Consider the following 17,042-nt stretch of genomic DNA (forward strand, 5'->3'; position numbering starts at 1 on the left):
TGTGGGTTCACGCCCTCGGCCCATGCCCTTGACAGATGAGACACCTGGGTCTCATTAAGACGATCAGCATTTAAACCAGGAGGCGACTGCTGTTCATCGCTGAATCGTTGTCTACCACGCGTTAGTGAAGTCTCAACTGTTTCCTTCCTGGGCCACATCATCAATCATGGTAACCTCAAAACTGATTCCGCAAAAGTTCAAGCCGTTGTTGACTGGCCGACCCCTTCTAACCGTAAACAGCTCCAAAGCTTTCTGGGGTTCGCAAACTTTTATCGTCGCTTTATTCGCGACTACAGTAAACTCACCCTGCCTCTGACCCGTCTTACTTCGCCCAAGGTTCCCTTCTGCTGGGATGAGCTGGCCAAAAAAGCATTTGCCCATCTGAAGGACCGCTTTGCCTCGGCGCCCATTCTCGTCCAAAACGATCTCAACCTGCAGTTCATTGTGGAGGTGGACGCCTCGGACGCTGGAGTGGGGGCGGTGCTTTCCCAGCAGCAAGGTGGTAAGCTTCATCCCTGTGCCTACTTTTCACGCCGTCTCACCTCTGCACAGAACAACTATGATGTGGGAGATCGAGAGCTACTAGCCATCAAGCTAGCGCTGGAGGAGTGGCGCCATTGGCTGGAGGGCGCTGCTCAACCGTTTGTGGTATGGACCGACCACAAGAACCTGGAGTACATTCGATCGGCAAAACGCCTCAAAGCCAGGCAAGCCAGGTGGGCCCTGTTTTTTACTAGATTCCAGTTTACTATCACTTACAGACCCGGTTCCCGTAACGTCAAGCCAGACGCCCTCTCACGCCAATTCACCGCCTCCGAAGACGCAGCTTGGGACTCTCCCATTCTACTGCCCACCTGTGTAATTGGGGTCCTGACCTGGGAGATTGAGTCAGCCATTAGAGAGGCCCAACAGACTAAACCAGACCCTGGAACGGGACCTCCAGGATTGCTCTACGTGCCCTCTTCAGTAAGGTCACGAGTGTTAAATTGGGCTCATACAGCCAGATTCACCTGCCACCCAGGGGTCCACCGCACTATTTCCCTCTTTCAACGTTTCGCCTGGTAGCCATCCCTCGCCAAAGATGTCCGCGAATATATCTCTGCATGCCCGACCTGCGCTCGAAACAAGAGCGGCCATCAACCACCCTCGGGCCTCCTCCGACCTCTGCCGACTCCGAGCCGTCCCTGGTCACACATCGCTATTGACTTCATCACCGGCCTGCCCGTCTCGTCAGGTAACTCTGTCATTCTCAACATTGTGGACCGTTTCTCCAAAGCTGCTCATTTTGTCGCTCTCCCTAAGCTTCCCACTGCCCTAGAGACCGCCCAACTACTAACTAACCATGTTTTTCGCCTCCATGGAATCCCTTCGGATATTGTGTCAGACCGAGGACCGCAGTTTACATCACGTGTCTGGAAGGAGTTCTGCAGTGCCCTCGGAGCTCAGGTCAGTCTTTCCTCCGGTTTCCACCCACAGACCAATGGCCAAACGGAGAGTACCAACCAGGAGCTCGAGGCGGCTCTCCGGTGCCTGGTATCCACTAACCAGTCAACCTGGAGCAAGCAACTGTCATGGATTGAATATGCTCATAACAGCCTTACCTCTTCTGCCACCGGTGTGTCCCCTTTCGAGGCGTCTCTGGGCTACCAACCGCTACTCTTCCCAGCCGTCGAAGGTGAGCACTTTGTCCCCTCTGTTCAACAGCATCTCCGGAGGTGTCGGCGCGCCTGGAGAGAGAGAGTTAATTATAACAACTGCCCACCCATCAACAGTTCATAACCCCTTGCACTTCATTAATTTAAAAACCTTTTAAAAAGACGTCCTAATATCATAGCTGACACTGATAGTACACCATTTTAATTTTGTATTTTTTTAACTTTACATTACAAATTGATTTGTGGTATTATAAATCTGTTACACGCCATTCTCTTTGTGTTTTGAATGATATTATAAGGGCAGAACAGCCATAAGGATGTTAGCGGCTGCGGAACAGGTCAGGATATTAGGATAATTAGGATAACCCTGTATTATTCTTTTTAAATATAAAAAAAACACACATTATGCGAGAAAAGTAAAAACAAACCACAATAATCATCTTCTTTTTCTAAATTACAAGAGCAAGGAAATTATAATTAAAGCATATTTCTGTCTTACGCTACAACAGCCACAGACTGGGGGGAGTTTCCTTGGAGATGACTACCTTCCAGTTTGTGATCATTGCTGGTTTTTACTTGATCTGGATTTTTTCTCCCCTGATCTGCCATCTGAACTGAAAATTACTGCCAGACCAGATTTTTGCTGGCTTTTGTGATCTGAGATCAAAACACAGACTGGACTTGGCATCAAAGCCACAATTGTAGAGCTGAAAGGAAGCTGGTTAATATCCAGTGCTATCAAATTGCACAGAATTACCATGGGGAAGCAGAAGAGGGGTTTCACAACATGTTGACCTACATACACTTAAGCTACCACACAAGAGATGGCAAATAAATTATTCACAAAGTCACTGAAAGGACTTGAAAGGACATATATGTTGTTGTCTGTCAACAAAAAAATTTATACACTGTATTATAAAACCCAAGTACCTCATGACCCTGTATTATCCACTGTGTCAATATGCAGTTGGTGTGGAAAAGATTAGAAAATTTAAAATGATGGATTGGTGCAGAGCAGCTTGTGAGCCCCTCACTGACCAACACCCACTGGTCCTCTCTTATCGATCGGCCTCTTTCAACAGCCTGTATAGCCTATGATAGCTTTTAACGCCGTTCACTGTGCTTTTACCACCTTAAGTGTGCGACATTGTTTTTGCATTACTGTGTAAATGAGATTGTTTTAAATTAGTCACATTTGTGAAGATTTTGCTCATACAAAAGGCTGCATGTTTTCCTCAAGGTCACTGATAAGAGTACTGCAAGATGAAATCAAGATGTACAGGTGGGTTTGTGTGTCAGCAGCACTGAGAGGTAGGGGATAATACAAATGAAAACAACAGTTCATAAAGGTTATAAAAGAACGTAGCATTGTCTTGCCAGATATATTGCACTTGAACTGCTTTAAACTGTGTTGTATCCCTGTTTTGTTTTTCTTCCTGTAGGCATGTACCATGTTCCAGTTATGCTTTTCCTTCATGCTGTGCCTTATTGAGTTGCCACCCCAGCCACATGGTCCAATCAGGGTGCCCCAGCTCACTATCTCACCTACCTAAAGAAACAGCTAAGCTGTTAGCTATGGTGGCTGTGATTTTATTTTAGCACCTTGTTGCTGCTCTCTATTTTTAATTAGAGGTCTGTACCTTGTTTTACATTTGCTGCAGTGGTATTCTTATTTTGTGAGTCATTAATGAAGCACACTTGTAGGTGTGGGCTGAAATCCTTGACTCCCACCTTTTATGTGCTGGTTTGCTTTACAGACTGAAAGGTTCTTTCTTGTACCTGTGAAGAGCCTCTCTGGCCAAGCCTCAAGCCTACACTGAAAAAAGTGATATTGGCTCCTTTTAGATATAGCATATTTTATTTTGGTATATCTTTTTAATTCAAATGGGTAATTCCTGTCTACATATATAATTTGAGTAACTCCAGAATACATTCCCTGCGTTTTAATCCAATTAATTTTAGTTAATTAAATGTAGCTCAAAATGCTTAAGTATGTTTTTCATAGCATCCTGCTGGGCCATTTTGCGCATGCGTTAGGACAGGCCACCATTTTGCGCGCGGACTGAAAAAGCGGACGGTTTGTGTGCTGCAAGCGGGCTCAAGTTAATCACACAACTTTGTGTAAAGGTGGTCTAGCTTCGGTAAGTAAACCTTTTACGGTCGTTTTTGTTTTATTTTTTTTTACCTCAGTCAAAGCATGTTGACTCTTTAAGACGTGTGCACATGGAGAAAGAAGTCTAAGTAGTTGTACACCTCTGAACTTTGTCGTGATTTGACTTAAGCTAGCTATGTGCTCTATTAGCTACTGCTCTATTAAAAGAGTAATTGTATTGATGAAAACTGCTATGTTAAAATGTCATATGTTTTTAGCTTAGTTCTGGTGGCACACTTTGTACTAACAAATTATGAAACGAGGCAATTTCTCTGTTGTAGTTAGCTGTAAAATTCATACAGACAGCCTGCAGTTTTAAATTGAGAAATCGTCCCTCCCGCCACAACATTGGCATTAAGAAATAGTCGGGCGGGGGAGGGGGCTTCTGAACGCACCTGCACAGTCAGGGGTGCGGTAGGAAATAAATAAGTAGGATTGGCGTTGCACAACGTCTTTTGTGCAGAAACAAATAATGGTTGTAAACTGTGGAGGAGAATAACTCAGTGGTTGCCAATAATGTGAGATCAAAAGGCACTGAGAGTGATGTTTGTCAGGACTGAAATTAACTCAGAAAAGAAGTTGCTTCACTTGATAGAGCTGTTGAGTGCGAGACCTGTCAGCGGTCTGGTTTAGCATTTGAAACATCGCTACGTGCGTCCAAACCGCTGCATTTAATCTCAGAAAAAACTAACACAGAGAAGTAAAGCAAGTGTGTAAGTTCATCTCTGTATGTTTGCATAGTATTTCCATGTTGAGCTTAACAACCTATGTATGGAGCCACAGCTGGACTGGCTGTTGGAGTTTTGTATTGAGGGGGAAAGGAAGCATTTGTTTCGTACTTCAGCTAGAATGAAAAAAGACACAAAGCTGGAGTTATAAGGTGTCTTTACGCTGAACAGCCACAACTTCTTCCCTCATTCTCCCCCTCCCTCTCCTGTTGCTACTTCAATCATGAAACTGATCAATTATCAGCTGATAGGCTTTTCTGTCGCTAGTCCCGTCTCTGTCGTTTGTTAATCGCCTAGTTTGCGCTAGAAAGAGGAAAACAGCAGATAAACAATAGCAGCACGTTTAAGCTTGATAAGCTAGAATTTTTTTTTAATATTACTTTCTAGTATCCACTTGTGTTTTCTGGAGCCACAACCGTAATAGCTGCTGGTCATGATATCAGTTTGGATATGTGCTGAGAAGGAAACATGAAGGTGAAACCAGGAGATGTTTTTACTGAATCATTAGAGCTGAAGAAACAGGTTTACATTTTAGGTGACATGAATGAGTTGAAGGGAAGTTATGAACTGTTTCTGAGAGACAAATAACACCAGGATCCTTGTGGCTGACAGCTGGTAACTGTGCAGGGGCAGGTCTAGCAAAGTGTTGCTAGGGGGCCAGGTAGGGCATTAACAGGGAAAGGGGGGCACAAATAAATAATTTTCTTTCTTATTCTCATTTAAAATGTCTAGCTTTTAATAAATAATTATCTAAATCTTACAACCAAAGTGGTGATCTGGTTAAATGTATAGAAATCCATTATTGTATGTAGTAAATATTAAGTCTAATATATACCCTAGTAATAGTAGTACATATAGCACTTTTTCCTTTGGGAAGGTACCATCTGTGCTGTCTGCAACTGTATTGAAGAAAATGTTGAATTTAATTATTGTAGAAAAATTTATTTCTGTGCATTAAAGTAGATTACGTCAATTAAGCATTATGAGGCAGAGGGTGGGGGGTGGTTTCCTAATATTTTTGCTGGGAGTTGGCAGCCCTATTAGTTAGGTTGTTTAATATTTTTATGTACTGTTTAGAATACCCAAATAAGGAGGATGGTGTAAGTTTTTTAGGTTGATCAGCATTGCTGAAGTATAAAATATTTTGGGAGCAGTGTATTTTTTGCATACAGGTATAACAGAATAGCTTTAATGTTTTGGTTTTTTTTTAACTTAGTATGAACTTATACAAAATGCAGCAAAATATTTATAAAAAAAAAAACAGTTTTATTTTTTACAAAATACACTATCGGATTCATATCGGCATCGGCATATAATCAAATTTATGATATCGGTATCGGACATAAAAAAGTGGTATCGTGCCATCTGTAGTTTGTACAGAAGCGCAAGTAAGATTTGTTTTGTTACAAGGGAGTATCATGAAGTGGCTTGGAAATGGTAATTGTTTGTCTTTCTAAAGTCCTCATTTTAATTTTTTGTATTTGTTTTCCTTTTCTGGCAGATTTTCTTCTCCTTATGTGTTATTGTTTATTCAAGGAAACGGTGTTATTTTGGTAAGTACATGCAAATTTCTTACATATTTATCACGACAGTATTGCAGTGACAAGATTATCTATCTCATCTTAAGGGTTCTTGTGATTATTAATATTGATATTAATTAATATCAATTAATACATGACTAATATAGTTTAAGAAAAGATGCCTCTATATTTTGTACAGTTTTTTTTTTTTTTAAAGACTAGGGCATAGAACACTGATTCCATGTGTTGCCAACAGTTCCCATCCTTTAGAGCAAATTATTTAAAGTTGAACATGAAAGTTGCTGGCTGTAACATATTAGTTTTTGTTTTTTTCTTTTATTTGATTGTTCAATTGGCACTGTTATGGTATTGCTTTCTAACCTGATCAGATTTTAGGTGCACTCTAGATTAATGTTTCCCAACCCTGTTCCTCAAAGACCTCTGTCCTGCATTTTTTAGATGTCTCCTTGCATCGCCACACTGATTTGAATTAATGTTTAGCCTAATTTCTTTAAGTTGTGCACAAGTCTGTCACTGACACAGTTAATATGCCAGGGTGCACTGAAGCAGAGAAACATCAAAAATATGCAGGATGGGCATCCTCAAGGAACAGAGTTGGGAAAAGAATGCTCTAGATAATACAGCCTACAAGCATACTTCTAAGATGCATCCATTCTTGTAGGTTAACCACGGCTAAAGCTTTCTTTGTGTAAAGTACTAAGTGTGTTTTTTGTTTTTGTTTCAAATTTTCTCTCTTTGTTGTATGTCCAGTTTATGTGGAAGTGTAAAGACTGCAGTGCAGAAGTTTCTAGACGATCAGAACTTCTTAAGCACTATAGACTGAAACATAGTCATTTTGGGCGTGGCCATCACATTAAGTGCCTATATCCTGAGTGTCCATGTCTTTTAAAGACTTGGAATTCACTTCTGACACACTTGTCAAGGAATCATAGCAATACCTCAGAGCACTCTGACAAATTTGCAACTTTTTCCTGTCAGTTATGTGGTTGTAGTGAACTAGGAACAGAGCGTGAATATTTTGTGCACATTAGCCGTCATTTAAAAAACAATGAGACAGTAACATGTATGTTTAAAGGTTGTGACTACAAATCAAATATTTACAGTACCTTTAAGTCACACAAAAGTCGCAAGCACAGTTTACACTCGCTGGTAGACTTCAAAGAGGATATTGTCAGAGGATCTTTTGCAACTGAAACTGCAGAGCATGATGCTTCAAATGCTGAGGAATTGTGGGGTGACGAACAGCCTGTTGATTTAGAGACATCAAATGATCATGAAGACGTAGTTCAGCTAAAGCTTGCGGCAGTGTTATTAAAACTAGAAAATATTTTTCACGTTCCAAGTGCTGCAGTTGATGAACTTTTGGAGGAATTTCAGTATTTGTTGGGCACAGCATCTTTGTGTAGTGCAGCAAACGTTATCCAAGACACATTGAACAGTCACAGCTTGCAAATAGACCAGTCAGTCATTGAAGAACTTGCATCTGCACTGTGTACATCTAACCCTGTGTATAAATCGGTAGGTAAAGGCTGTCCCCTAGCAACATCCTTTAAGCGCAAAAATTTCTACAAGGAAAATTTTAAAGTTGTAGAGCCTGTAGAGTATGTGTTGGATGAAAAAAATAAAAGAACATTTCAGTATGTTCCAGTTTTAAAGGTTTTACAGCAGCTTTTCAGTGATTGCCACCTTCTTGCTAAGGTTTTGGATGGTAGTCGCATAACAGAACAAAGTGGGGAAGAAGTGATTTACAGGTCTTTTAGGGAGGGGTTGTTTTTCAAAGAAAACAGTTTTTTATCAGCAGGTGAATTGCGAGTTTTACTGAATTTGTATATTGACGATTTTGAGATTTGCAATCCACTTGGCACTTCCCGTAAAAAGCACAAAATCTGTGCCATATATTGGACTCTTAGCAATTTACCACCTGCTTGCCATTCATCACTGACTTCCATTTATCTGGCTTTACTCTGCAAGTCTGAAGATGTAAAGACATATGGATATGAAAAGATTCTAGAGCCCTTGTTGAGTGATCTTGTTACTTTGGAAAGTCAAGGGATATTGCACATCTTGGAGAATTTGTCAGGGGCACAATACAGTGTGTCATAGCAGATAATTTAGGAGCACACAGTATTTCTGGATTTATTGAGAGTTTTTCAGGTGAATACTTTTGCAGATTTTGTGAGGCCAAAAGATCTGATATTCAAGAAACAGAGGTTAGTTCAGGTGCGTTTACTCTGAGAAGCAAAGAGACACATGAAATGCATGTAAGTTCTGCACAGAGTAATGCAAAACCATGTCACGGTGTTAAAAGACGGTGTGTTTTCTCTGCACATCTCTCCCATTTTAGTGTTTGCAGTGGATATCCTCCAGATATTGCACATGACATTTTTGAGGGCATATTACCAATTGAGTTGGCATACTGCCTGAATATCTTAATTTTGAAAAAATATTTTACACTTGACAGCCTCAATGAGTCCATTCTGACATTTCCCTACAAATGGGCAGACAAGAGTAATCGCCCTCATGCTATTCCCAGGACTTTCATGCAGAACAAAAGCATTGGAGGAAATGCTCATGAAAATTGGAGTCTCTTACGATTCCTTCCATTGTTGGTAGGACACTTGGTACCTCCAGATGAAACAGCTTGGCAGGTAATTTTGGACCTAAAGGACATTGTTGAACTAGTTGTTGCACCAGTACACACAGAACAATCAATTGCTTTCCTTGAGTCTAGAGTCTCTGACCACAGATGTAGGTTGAAAGAGCTGTTTCCAGGACTGAAGCTGTTACCAAAACATCATTTTGTGGAGCATTATCCACAGATGATTAAATTCTTTGGGCCACTTGTTGGCATGTGGACCATGAGGTTCGAGGCAAAGCACAGTTTTTTCAAACAGGTTGTTCGTCACACACGGTGCTTTAAAAATGTACTACTGTCACTGGCAGTGAAACATCAGTTCATGATGGCATACCACTTGGAGTCTGTCACAACTGTAAGGCCAAGCCTAACTGTTTCATCTGTTTCTACTGTCTCTGTTGACATTCTGCATCATGATGTACAGCGAGACTTGAAGATTAAATTCCCTGATATTACCCATATTCAGCTCACAAAGAATGCTTCTGTGAATGGAACAAACTACAGGCCTGGCATGATTGTAGTTTATGGCTCCTCTGCTGGATTGCCTGAATTTGCAGAAGTTGTCCAAATGGTTGTTGTGGAGGAAAACCTGAGCTTCATTGTCAAAGAGATGGATGCCTGGTATAGGGAGCATTTTAGAGGTTTTGAACTTTTTCCCACATCACACATCTCCCTCGTTGATCTTGGTGCCTTGGTAGACCAGTACCCCTTGGCAGATTACAGGATTGGAGGCCGGCGAATGGTCATACTTAAAAGATTCATTCATATAGAAGGTAGTAAATGTTGTCTTCAATTGCATGTGTTCAGTTGCATGTGTTCAGTTGCAGTTATCTTCATGGCAACAGGAGGGGCACCACAAATTTTTAGCTTATTTTTAATAAAGATTGGATACTTCCCACAAGGGTAATATTTTTTTCCATTACATTTGAGTTCTTTTGGCCAAACATGCCTCATGTTGTCATATGTCTTTAAAAAAAACATCATTGATGATGCTCAAAACATTTTGATAAAGGATAAATTGCAACACATACCACTAAAAGCAAAGTGACACTTTTTGAGGATTCTGGCTGACGTAAGCAAAAAAAACAGTATGAAGCTATAGAATAAAATTAAATAAACTGCTTTTTACCCGTAAAACCTGTGTTGCAGTTCTGCACTCTCGTGCTCCGTAATAAAATTATTCAATGCAAAGTATTTTAACTTTTTTTTCCTCCTAATGTCTCTAAAAATCAGATTGAAGAATGGCAGAGCAGCTGAAGCTGAGAGTCATTGTGGCAGATGATGATTTTAGGAGACTTGACGTTCCATCTAGGATGCCAAGAACTTTGACTGATCTTCAGAGCACAATTCGCCAAGCATTTGGAATTGAAAGAGACTTTCGTATTCAATTCATGGATCCTGACTTCAACAATGAGTTTATGAACATAACATCAATGCAAGACATTCAAGACCGAAGTACAATCAAACTTGTGTACCTGGCAAATCTGGATACAAGTGCATCTTCTTTGTCAAAGCAGTATCCCACATGCAGTCTTGACTCCTCTGCAAGTCCAGAAAGTATTCAAAGAAACTCCCGTCTCTCATCGTCTTCATCCAACTCAGACAGCACCATAATTCTACCACAGTCAGACAGTGAGCTGAGATCATGTGCATGGCCTCGCGAGTTTACTATTCCTCGATTTTCATTCAATGTAGAGGTGCAACTTCAGCGTGGAAATGAGACCTTCAGAGAAACTGGAACTCGGCTCAAGATTACTCCAGGTGTTAAATCTGACATCTTAGAGAAGCTAGCTGAGGCGATTTTTCAGTTTACTGCTTATCCTCAAAATTACCAAATAGATGAAGTTGCAGGGGCACTGATCAAAAAATTTCATTGTCTGCAAGAGCCATCTGCCACAGGTTACTATGGCTGGATGATTAGCCTGAAATATAAGATGGCTAATTACAGGACAAAGATGCGCAACATTGGCTGTCCTGAAGTGACTATAAATGCTTTGAAAAACAAATCCAGTGATGATTGCCTCCCAGCCAAAAATGTTAAGAAACCTAAAAAGTCTGAGGTCAATTTTTGTCCATTACACCCAGCTGGCGAAACGGATGACAGTCTAGAAAACATCAGGGTTGAGCTTTTGACCGACGTCAGACGAAGAAACAGTGCCTCAGATGTAAGACAGAAGATGTCAAAAACATTTTCCTACCGTAGACAAGAGGTGGTGCAGGGAAGTCCAACTGCTGGGGAGTTTAAAGCTAGGTGGCCTGCACTTTTCCAGATTAATGAGGTAAAGGCATGCTTTTTTTGCTGAGTGTTCTTTTCAGTAATTCCTTATGTTATACATTAATTAATCTGGGCCACTTGGATTAAGACTATCCCAAATATAGGTATAAAGAGGCTGGCATTTATAGTTATTGTCGTTAAATGCTTGACCTGTGTACCGAACAGAGTATTTATTTGAGCAGCACTTAAAATACAAGTATGAAAAAGTGACTTAAAGTGTAGAAACATGAATAAAATTTATTTTTGATTTTTCTTGTAAATAAAAAAATATTTGATTATTTAAGTAAGTTTGCACTACATATAGGGCCCAAACTATTTTATAGTGAGTTTGATTATTGAAATGATTGATTAATCATCTCAATAATTAATAGTGAGATTGAGTGAAATCAGATTATCAATTGTGAATTAACCTAAAACCTTTTATTTAGCTATTAGTTTTTAGTTGGCCTGAGATTGTTAAAAGCATGTGCTAAACAAATGTAAATTAAAAATGTGATGAACAAACTTTGTTGCTCATAAGATAAAAAATAAATGGGTCAAGTTAAAACCCCTAACACCTCTCACCACCAAGAGGTGCTGACCTCACAGGTGAGACACTCCCACCAGTGGACAAAGAGCACAGGAAAATGTGTTGCCAACCACCTGAAACAGACAAATATCTGCTTTTTAAAACCCTTTAAACCCGCTAAATGGACTGATGCCATTCATTTCGTCTTTGATTAACAGTAGTAACATCCTTCATGCACTGTATACTAACCCACATGCTAATCATGCTTTATGAAGTGATGGCAATTGCATTGTAGCATTTAATAAAGAAATAACAAAATAATCATACCAATGATTAAGCACCAGTCTTTTTTTCTCTGTGTGTGTGATACAGGTAAATGCTGAATTCCAGCGTATTACAACACTTCAACTGGAGACGACCTTTGCGGCACAGTTAGACAGAATTACACCTCAGCTGATGACAGCTTTCCAGAAGAAGGGCGGTGTCTCTGGGCAGAAACTTGCCCACCACTTGCAGATCATGCAAGAGGTAAATCTGAATATTGCAAATTCTATTTGGATTTCTTTTGTCTTAAGTGGCAGGTCACTGGTGAGTCAAATAAGCCATTTTAGGTGACCGGCCAAGCAATCTAAATTTTGAAATTTCATATATAAATTTTATTTACTATGTTTGAACTGACTTATGATAAAATTTACTTATTGCGAATGTCAGACATTGTTGTTGTTTTTTCCCCAAATTGGTTTAATCAGCAACTCTCTTTAAACAGGCTGAAAGCGATGTTAACGTGAAAAGGGAAGCAGTTCTCAGGGCACTTTGCCTCTACCTTGGTGAAGAGGACGGAAGCCTTATTCGGGAGTACTTGGTAAGTCATTTAAGTCATTGTTAGCAAGTCATCTATACACACACAAATATCTATCTAAAGTGTGTGTGTGTGTGTGTGTGTGTGTGTGTGTGTGTGTGTGTGTGTGTGTGTGTGTGTGTGACACACACACAAATGACTAGATTGGAATTTAATTGTTTTTCTTTTACCTTTTTATTAAATGTTTAGGACATTGAAGGAGATGACATCCAGAGAGACCTAAAGAAGCACACCATGGGCATTTATGTCATCAACAAGGAGGATGGACAAAATGGACATTATGATGACATTGGAATATTTGTTGAAGGGGAGATAGTCATGGACAACATTGGATCTCCGGCCCAAGCTTGTGCATTGATGCTTGGAGTAATCTATGCACTAAACCTAGCCTACCCCAAGGAATTGAGGCACTATTATGAATTCATTCAGAAAGTATTGATGGGATTGGATGGGGAAAAGCTCTCCCCCAAAGTCCTTGGTCTGAAGAACAAAATTGCTACTGGATAGGAAGATTTCTAAAACCACACATCCAGAGAATGTTGTTATGTAAATTACCAATGACTGGTGCTCTTGTGAATAGGAGTGAAACTCTTGTATAACCATCATTCGTTCTCATGTTATGTGTTATGATTTGATTGAACATTTTAACTTTCAATAATGAATGTTTCACGTTTGGTACATTTGAGTAGCTTGAAGAGCAACTTTATAATTATTCAGTTTACCGAAGCAATTTTTCTTTATTCCGGTCCTTGATAGCTGCTGCCCTATAATCAGTGTTAACTCACCTGATTTAAAAAACAAAAAACAAAAAAAACCAAACAAAATATATGCATGATTACCACACTGCAGCACACTGGTAACACTTTGTTTTAAGTCTTATTAAAATGCAATTTCTAAATATGGATCACAGAACAGCAAGTCTGAAACTTTGGTTTGTGGATGCATCAGTTTCTAATTGTGATACTTTATACCACTGGCAGTGTTTTATTCTTTTTTTTTAGAGGAAGAGAAACATTGGTTAACATTTCTCTTGTCTGTTTCTGTTTTATTTGAATAGAGCTTTTTAAAGCTATTGGTTCATAGGCAAAAGTTTTGTAATTTGTGTTATACAAATTACAGCAATTTCCCTTAGATGTGGATTCTTATTCTGTTTGCAACAAATTTTGCATTAATAAAAGATGTGAAAGAATTTTGTAGTTTTCATTATTGACGTTAATAAAAGAACTACAAATCAGGGTAAGCAATTTTTTTTTTTTTTTTTTTTTAAGTAAAATTTACTTAATTGAAATAGAGAGAAATTAACAATTTGATTGATTTGAATATAACTTTGGGACATAAGTTTAAAGGAAACAAATTATTCTGGTACACTTAACACGACCTTAGTTGGAATTACTAATATTATTTGACTAAGTCGTATCAACAACAGTTAAGTTAAAGTAGCTTAAAAATATATGTTGGCTTTACTCGCTTAAATTAAATTCTGTGTACTTAAAAAATATTTCTGGATTCAAACAAATTTATTTCGTGCAACCACTTGTCATAAAAAATTTTAGTAAATTGAACAAAACATTTTTTTCAGTGTAGATTACACCTTCCACCATACCATGGATCCTGAAGGTTTGTCTAATTAGACACATTTAGGTTGTAGGAGTGCTGCCTTAAGTGCTTTTGGTTTGTCACTGTAGTTTAGGTAAGTTACCTTGTTTGTTGGTTGTTGTTAAATCACAGATAAAGCAGACAGGAACCTGCAAAGAACTCAAAGTCAGTTTTAAAAAAATTAATGTTTTATTTATTTATTTAATTATTTTTTGTAAAACTTTGTTTGCATATAATACTTGTGAATAATTTAGTAATTGTGAATGGTTTGTGTGTTGGGAAGCAATTTTCTAGGGTTTTCTTAAAAATCTTATTTCATTGTATTTACTAATAGGTAGAACCGATCTGTTTACTTGGCCTGCACCACTACACTAGCTCGAGTGTCTGCCCCCCATCCTTCTTGCATATCATGGTATGTTCCTAGTCTGTCTTTGCATATCACTGGCTACATGGTGTGCTTATGAAAATGAAGTCCCGCCCTGGCTTACATGGTTTTCCAGCAGGGCAGAAAATAGCCGTTTGTTACAACGAATTGGCACTTGGCGCCAGCTTGTTCACGAACAACACATCACTCATTTGTTCTGGAGTTTGGACTCGTTTGTTGACTGATGTTTTGGTTCCTGTCTCAGTTTCCTCATTCCAAGTATACTGTGAGTCTGCCTTGAGTTTTACTGTCACCCTGCGATGTTATTGATTGTTTACACCTGTGTCTCATTTCCCAGATGTTTTCACTTCACTGATCAGCCATGTGTTTATAAATTGTCTTGTCTTCCCCTCATCCTTTGTCACAGAGCCTGTTATGGTTGTCTTTTGTTGGTTTCCCCATTTGTGGTCATCTGTAATAGCCAATCTTTCTTTAGTCTCATGAATGAAATTTATCTTTTTCACATTTTGTAGTTTTGTTGTGGACTCTGTTCTTCCAATCTAACAAATGCCAAGTCTGCCTCCAGGCTTCTGCATTTGGGTCCAAACTTTGCACTTGTACGGTATGTTATGGCAGTTTGTTTTAGATAAACACATCTGTCCACTCACTGCAGTGGGCCAAAATCTGAAAAATGAATGCGCACTTATGAGGCTGAAAACCCTTGAAAACATTAGTAGGGTTTCTTTTGATCAAGATTCACTCGGATCACCATCCTTGTATCATTTTGAACAGCAGTGGCAATTTATAAGAATTAGTAATGATGCAGATAAGAGGGAAAGTTCAGATCTAAGTCTCATTCTTTTCTGCTTGCTTCACCCATGACAACCCATAATACCTAAAATTGAAGAGCTGACTCTTCACTTACAGACATCTTTTGATTACACTGACAATATTGAATTTTCAATTATTTATTTGAATTATAACAGCATAATGAAGAGGAGAACAATTAATGATAAGGACCACCTTTAGCTCAGAATATCAATTTGCTTGCATGCATAATTAAATCAATTCCCTATAGAGCATTCTCACTCTATACAGAGGCACGAAGATATGATTGAAGGGAAAATGGGAAATGAATGTAGCAAGACTCTGAAAATGCATGTTGTCACCTCAGAAGGGTCCACAGTGGCGCTGTGTAATATGTTGTCGTCTTTAATGAAAGTCACCGCATACCGATGAAATGGCAGAAATGGGACAAAGTCATTGACTTTGTGAGTGATGAGTCATATATGCTAAGACTGGAGAGAATTTATTTAATTGAAGGAAATATTCAGTGAGGTCACAGTTCACAGCTGGGTTTTTTGTGTTGTTTTGTTTTTTAGTTGCAGATGTGTATTTGACTGTGTCAAACAGGATTTTGCTATAGGATAACTGGACAAACTTCAGTCAGATATAGTCAGATATTTTCATATTTCAATTTTTCCTTCAAATTAAGACATTTTGTGTGTCTGCAGCCACCTAGAAATCTTCTAATGTCTAGCCAATTTCATTTGCCAATTTTTGTTTTTATTTTACGAAACCAGCCTAGATGCTGGTTAAAAATTAAATAAAAATACTTTTGTCATCATTATATAGTTATACACAAAAATTCCTTGATTCTTTGAAAATGATTATTTGGAATAACATACTGCGTCATAAAGGTTTCTCATACTGACTGCAGTATTAAACATGTTCTGTTCTAAATGTTGAGGAATAATAATTATGCCAGCTACCCTAATAACAAGCAACTACTACTGCTACTACCACTTCTAGTGGGTTCTCTCAACATAAAATAAAAACATATTTAGATACTGAGGACTTTTGATGATGTCCTACCTAAAGGGAGAAGATGTTGGAGATTTATTTTGAGACTGTCCTTGTCATAAAATCCCTGATGTTTCTTTAGATACTTTTAGTCCAGTTTCATTAATGTCACATGATAAAGGGAACTACATTTTCTTTCAAAAAGAATATGTACACAAGATCTGACTTAAAGGGAGACATACGATGAGACAGAGTGAGGAGGTGGAGGAGCCAGGAAAGTAACAGGAAGAAAACATGCCAGCTGACTGCATCAGTTAAGCTCGTGTGGTCAGACCTAAAGAGCATGTAAGATGGTTCATAGCATAACGTGTAACATCTTGACTTCAATAATGAAGCAGTCTGTCTTTTCATAAATTAAATGTCCTTTCATCATCTTGTTTTTGTAGTTTTTTTTAATTGAGAATTTTCTTTGGATACAGTAGACTACATAACTTTTTTTTTTCATGTGAGATCCATTCAACCAGTGCTTAATCCTCCATTCCTTTCATGCATAGCGAGAAAGATCATTTGAAAAATAACATTCAATTAACAATTAAATTCTTTGTCGAAGGGCACCCTGATGGTAGCTATTCACTGAAAAATTCTCTTTTAATTTCGACACGTCACTAGAATTTTGTTACAAGAGCCTAAAATCTCAAGGCTGTTGCTCAAAAAAAAAAGAAAAGAAAAGAGAAACTATATCAAAAAACACTGTATAGAAAAGCATATGTGTGCCCTAAATCAGTCAGTTACCAGCACATCAATGCAGTCATCTGAGGGACAAAGAAACTCAATAGTGAATATTTAAAAGCTGTGTGCAGGTGCTCTGTGGTCCAGCTCGGAGTTTGATTGGCAGGATTATTACTCAGGTGTGTGAGTCAGTGATA

General features: G+C 38.8%; 1 protein-coding gene and 1 long non-coding RNA gene across 3 annotated transcripts; both read left to right on the top strand.

Moving 5' to 3' along the window:
* The first annotated feature begins 3,538 nt into the window (after window positions 1–3,538).
* On the top strand, window positions 3,539–13,331 carry LOC146523910 (uncharacterized). 2 transcript variants are annotated; one of them, XM_085171595.1, is made up of 6 exons: window positions 3,539–3,796; window positions 6,037–6,088; window positions 9,945–10,990; window positions 11,867–12,022; window positions 12,261–12,356; window positions 12,543–13,331. In XM_085171595.1, exons 3-6 carry the CDS (start codon window positions 9,953–9,955, stop codon window positions 12,858–12,860), a joined length of 1,608 nt encoding a protein of 535 aa, XP_085027721.1. In that variant the 5' UTR covers window positions 3,539–3,796; window positions 6,037–6,088; window positions 9,945–9,952; the 3' UTR covers window positions 12,861–13,331. The 2 variants fall into 2 exon arrangements, with proteins under 2 accessions (XP_085027721.1, XP_085027722.1); XM_085171596.1 differs by lacking the exons at window positions 3,539–3,796; window positions 6,037–6,088 and having other exon boundaries at window positions 9,011–10,990.
* Window positions 13,332–13,934: 603 nt separating this feature from the next.
* LOC146523911 (uncharacterized) lies at window positions 13,935–16,101 on the top strand. Its single transcript, XR_014875910.1, has 2 exons — window positions 13,935–13,970; window positions 14,284–16,101. It is a non-coding gene; the product is annotated as an uncharacterized LOC146523911 (long non-coding RNA).
* Window positions 16,102–17,042: the final 941 nt, after the last annotated feature.

This window comes from Neolamprologus multifasciatus, chromosome 2, assembly GCF_963576455.1.
Source record: "Neolamprologus multifasciatus chromosome 2, fNeoMul1.2, whole genome shotgun sequence".
In the NCBI taxonomy this organism is placed as follows: domain Eukaryota; kingdom Metazoa; phylum Chordata; class Actinopteri; order Cichliformes; family Cichlidae; genus Neolamprologus; species Neolamprologus multifasciatus.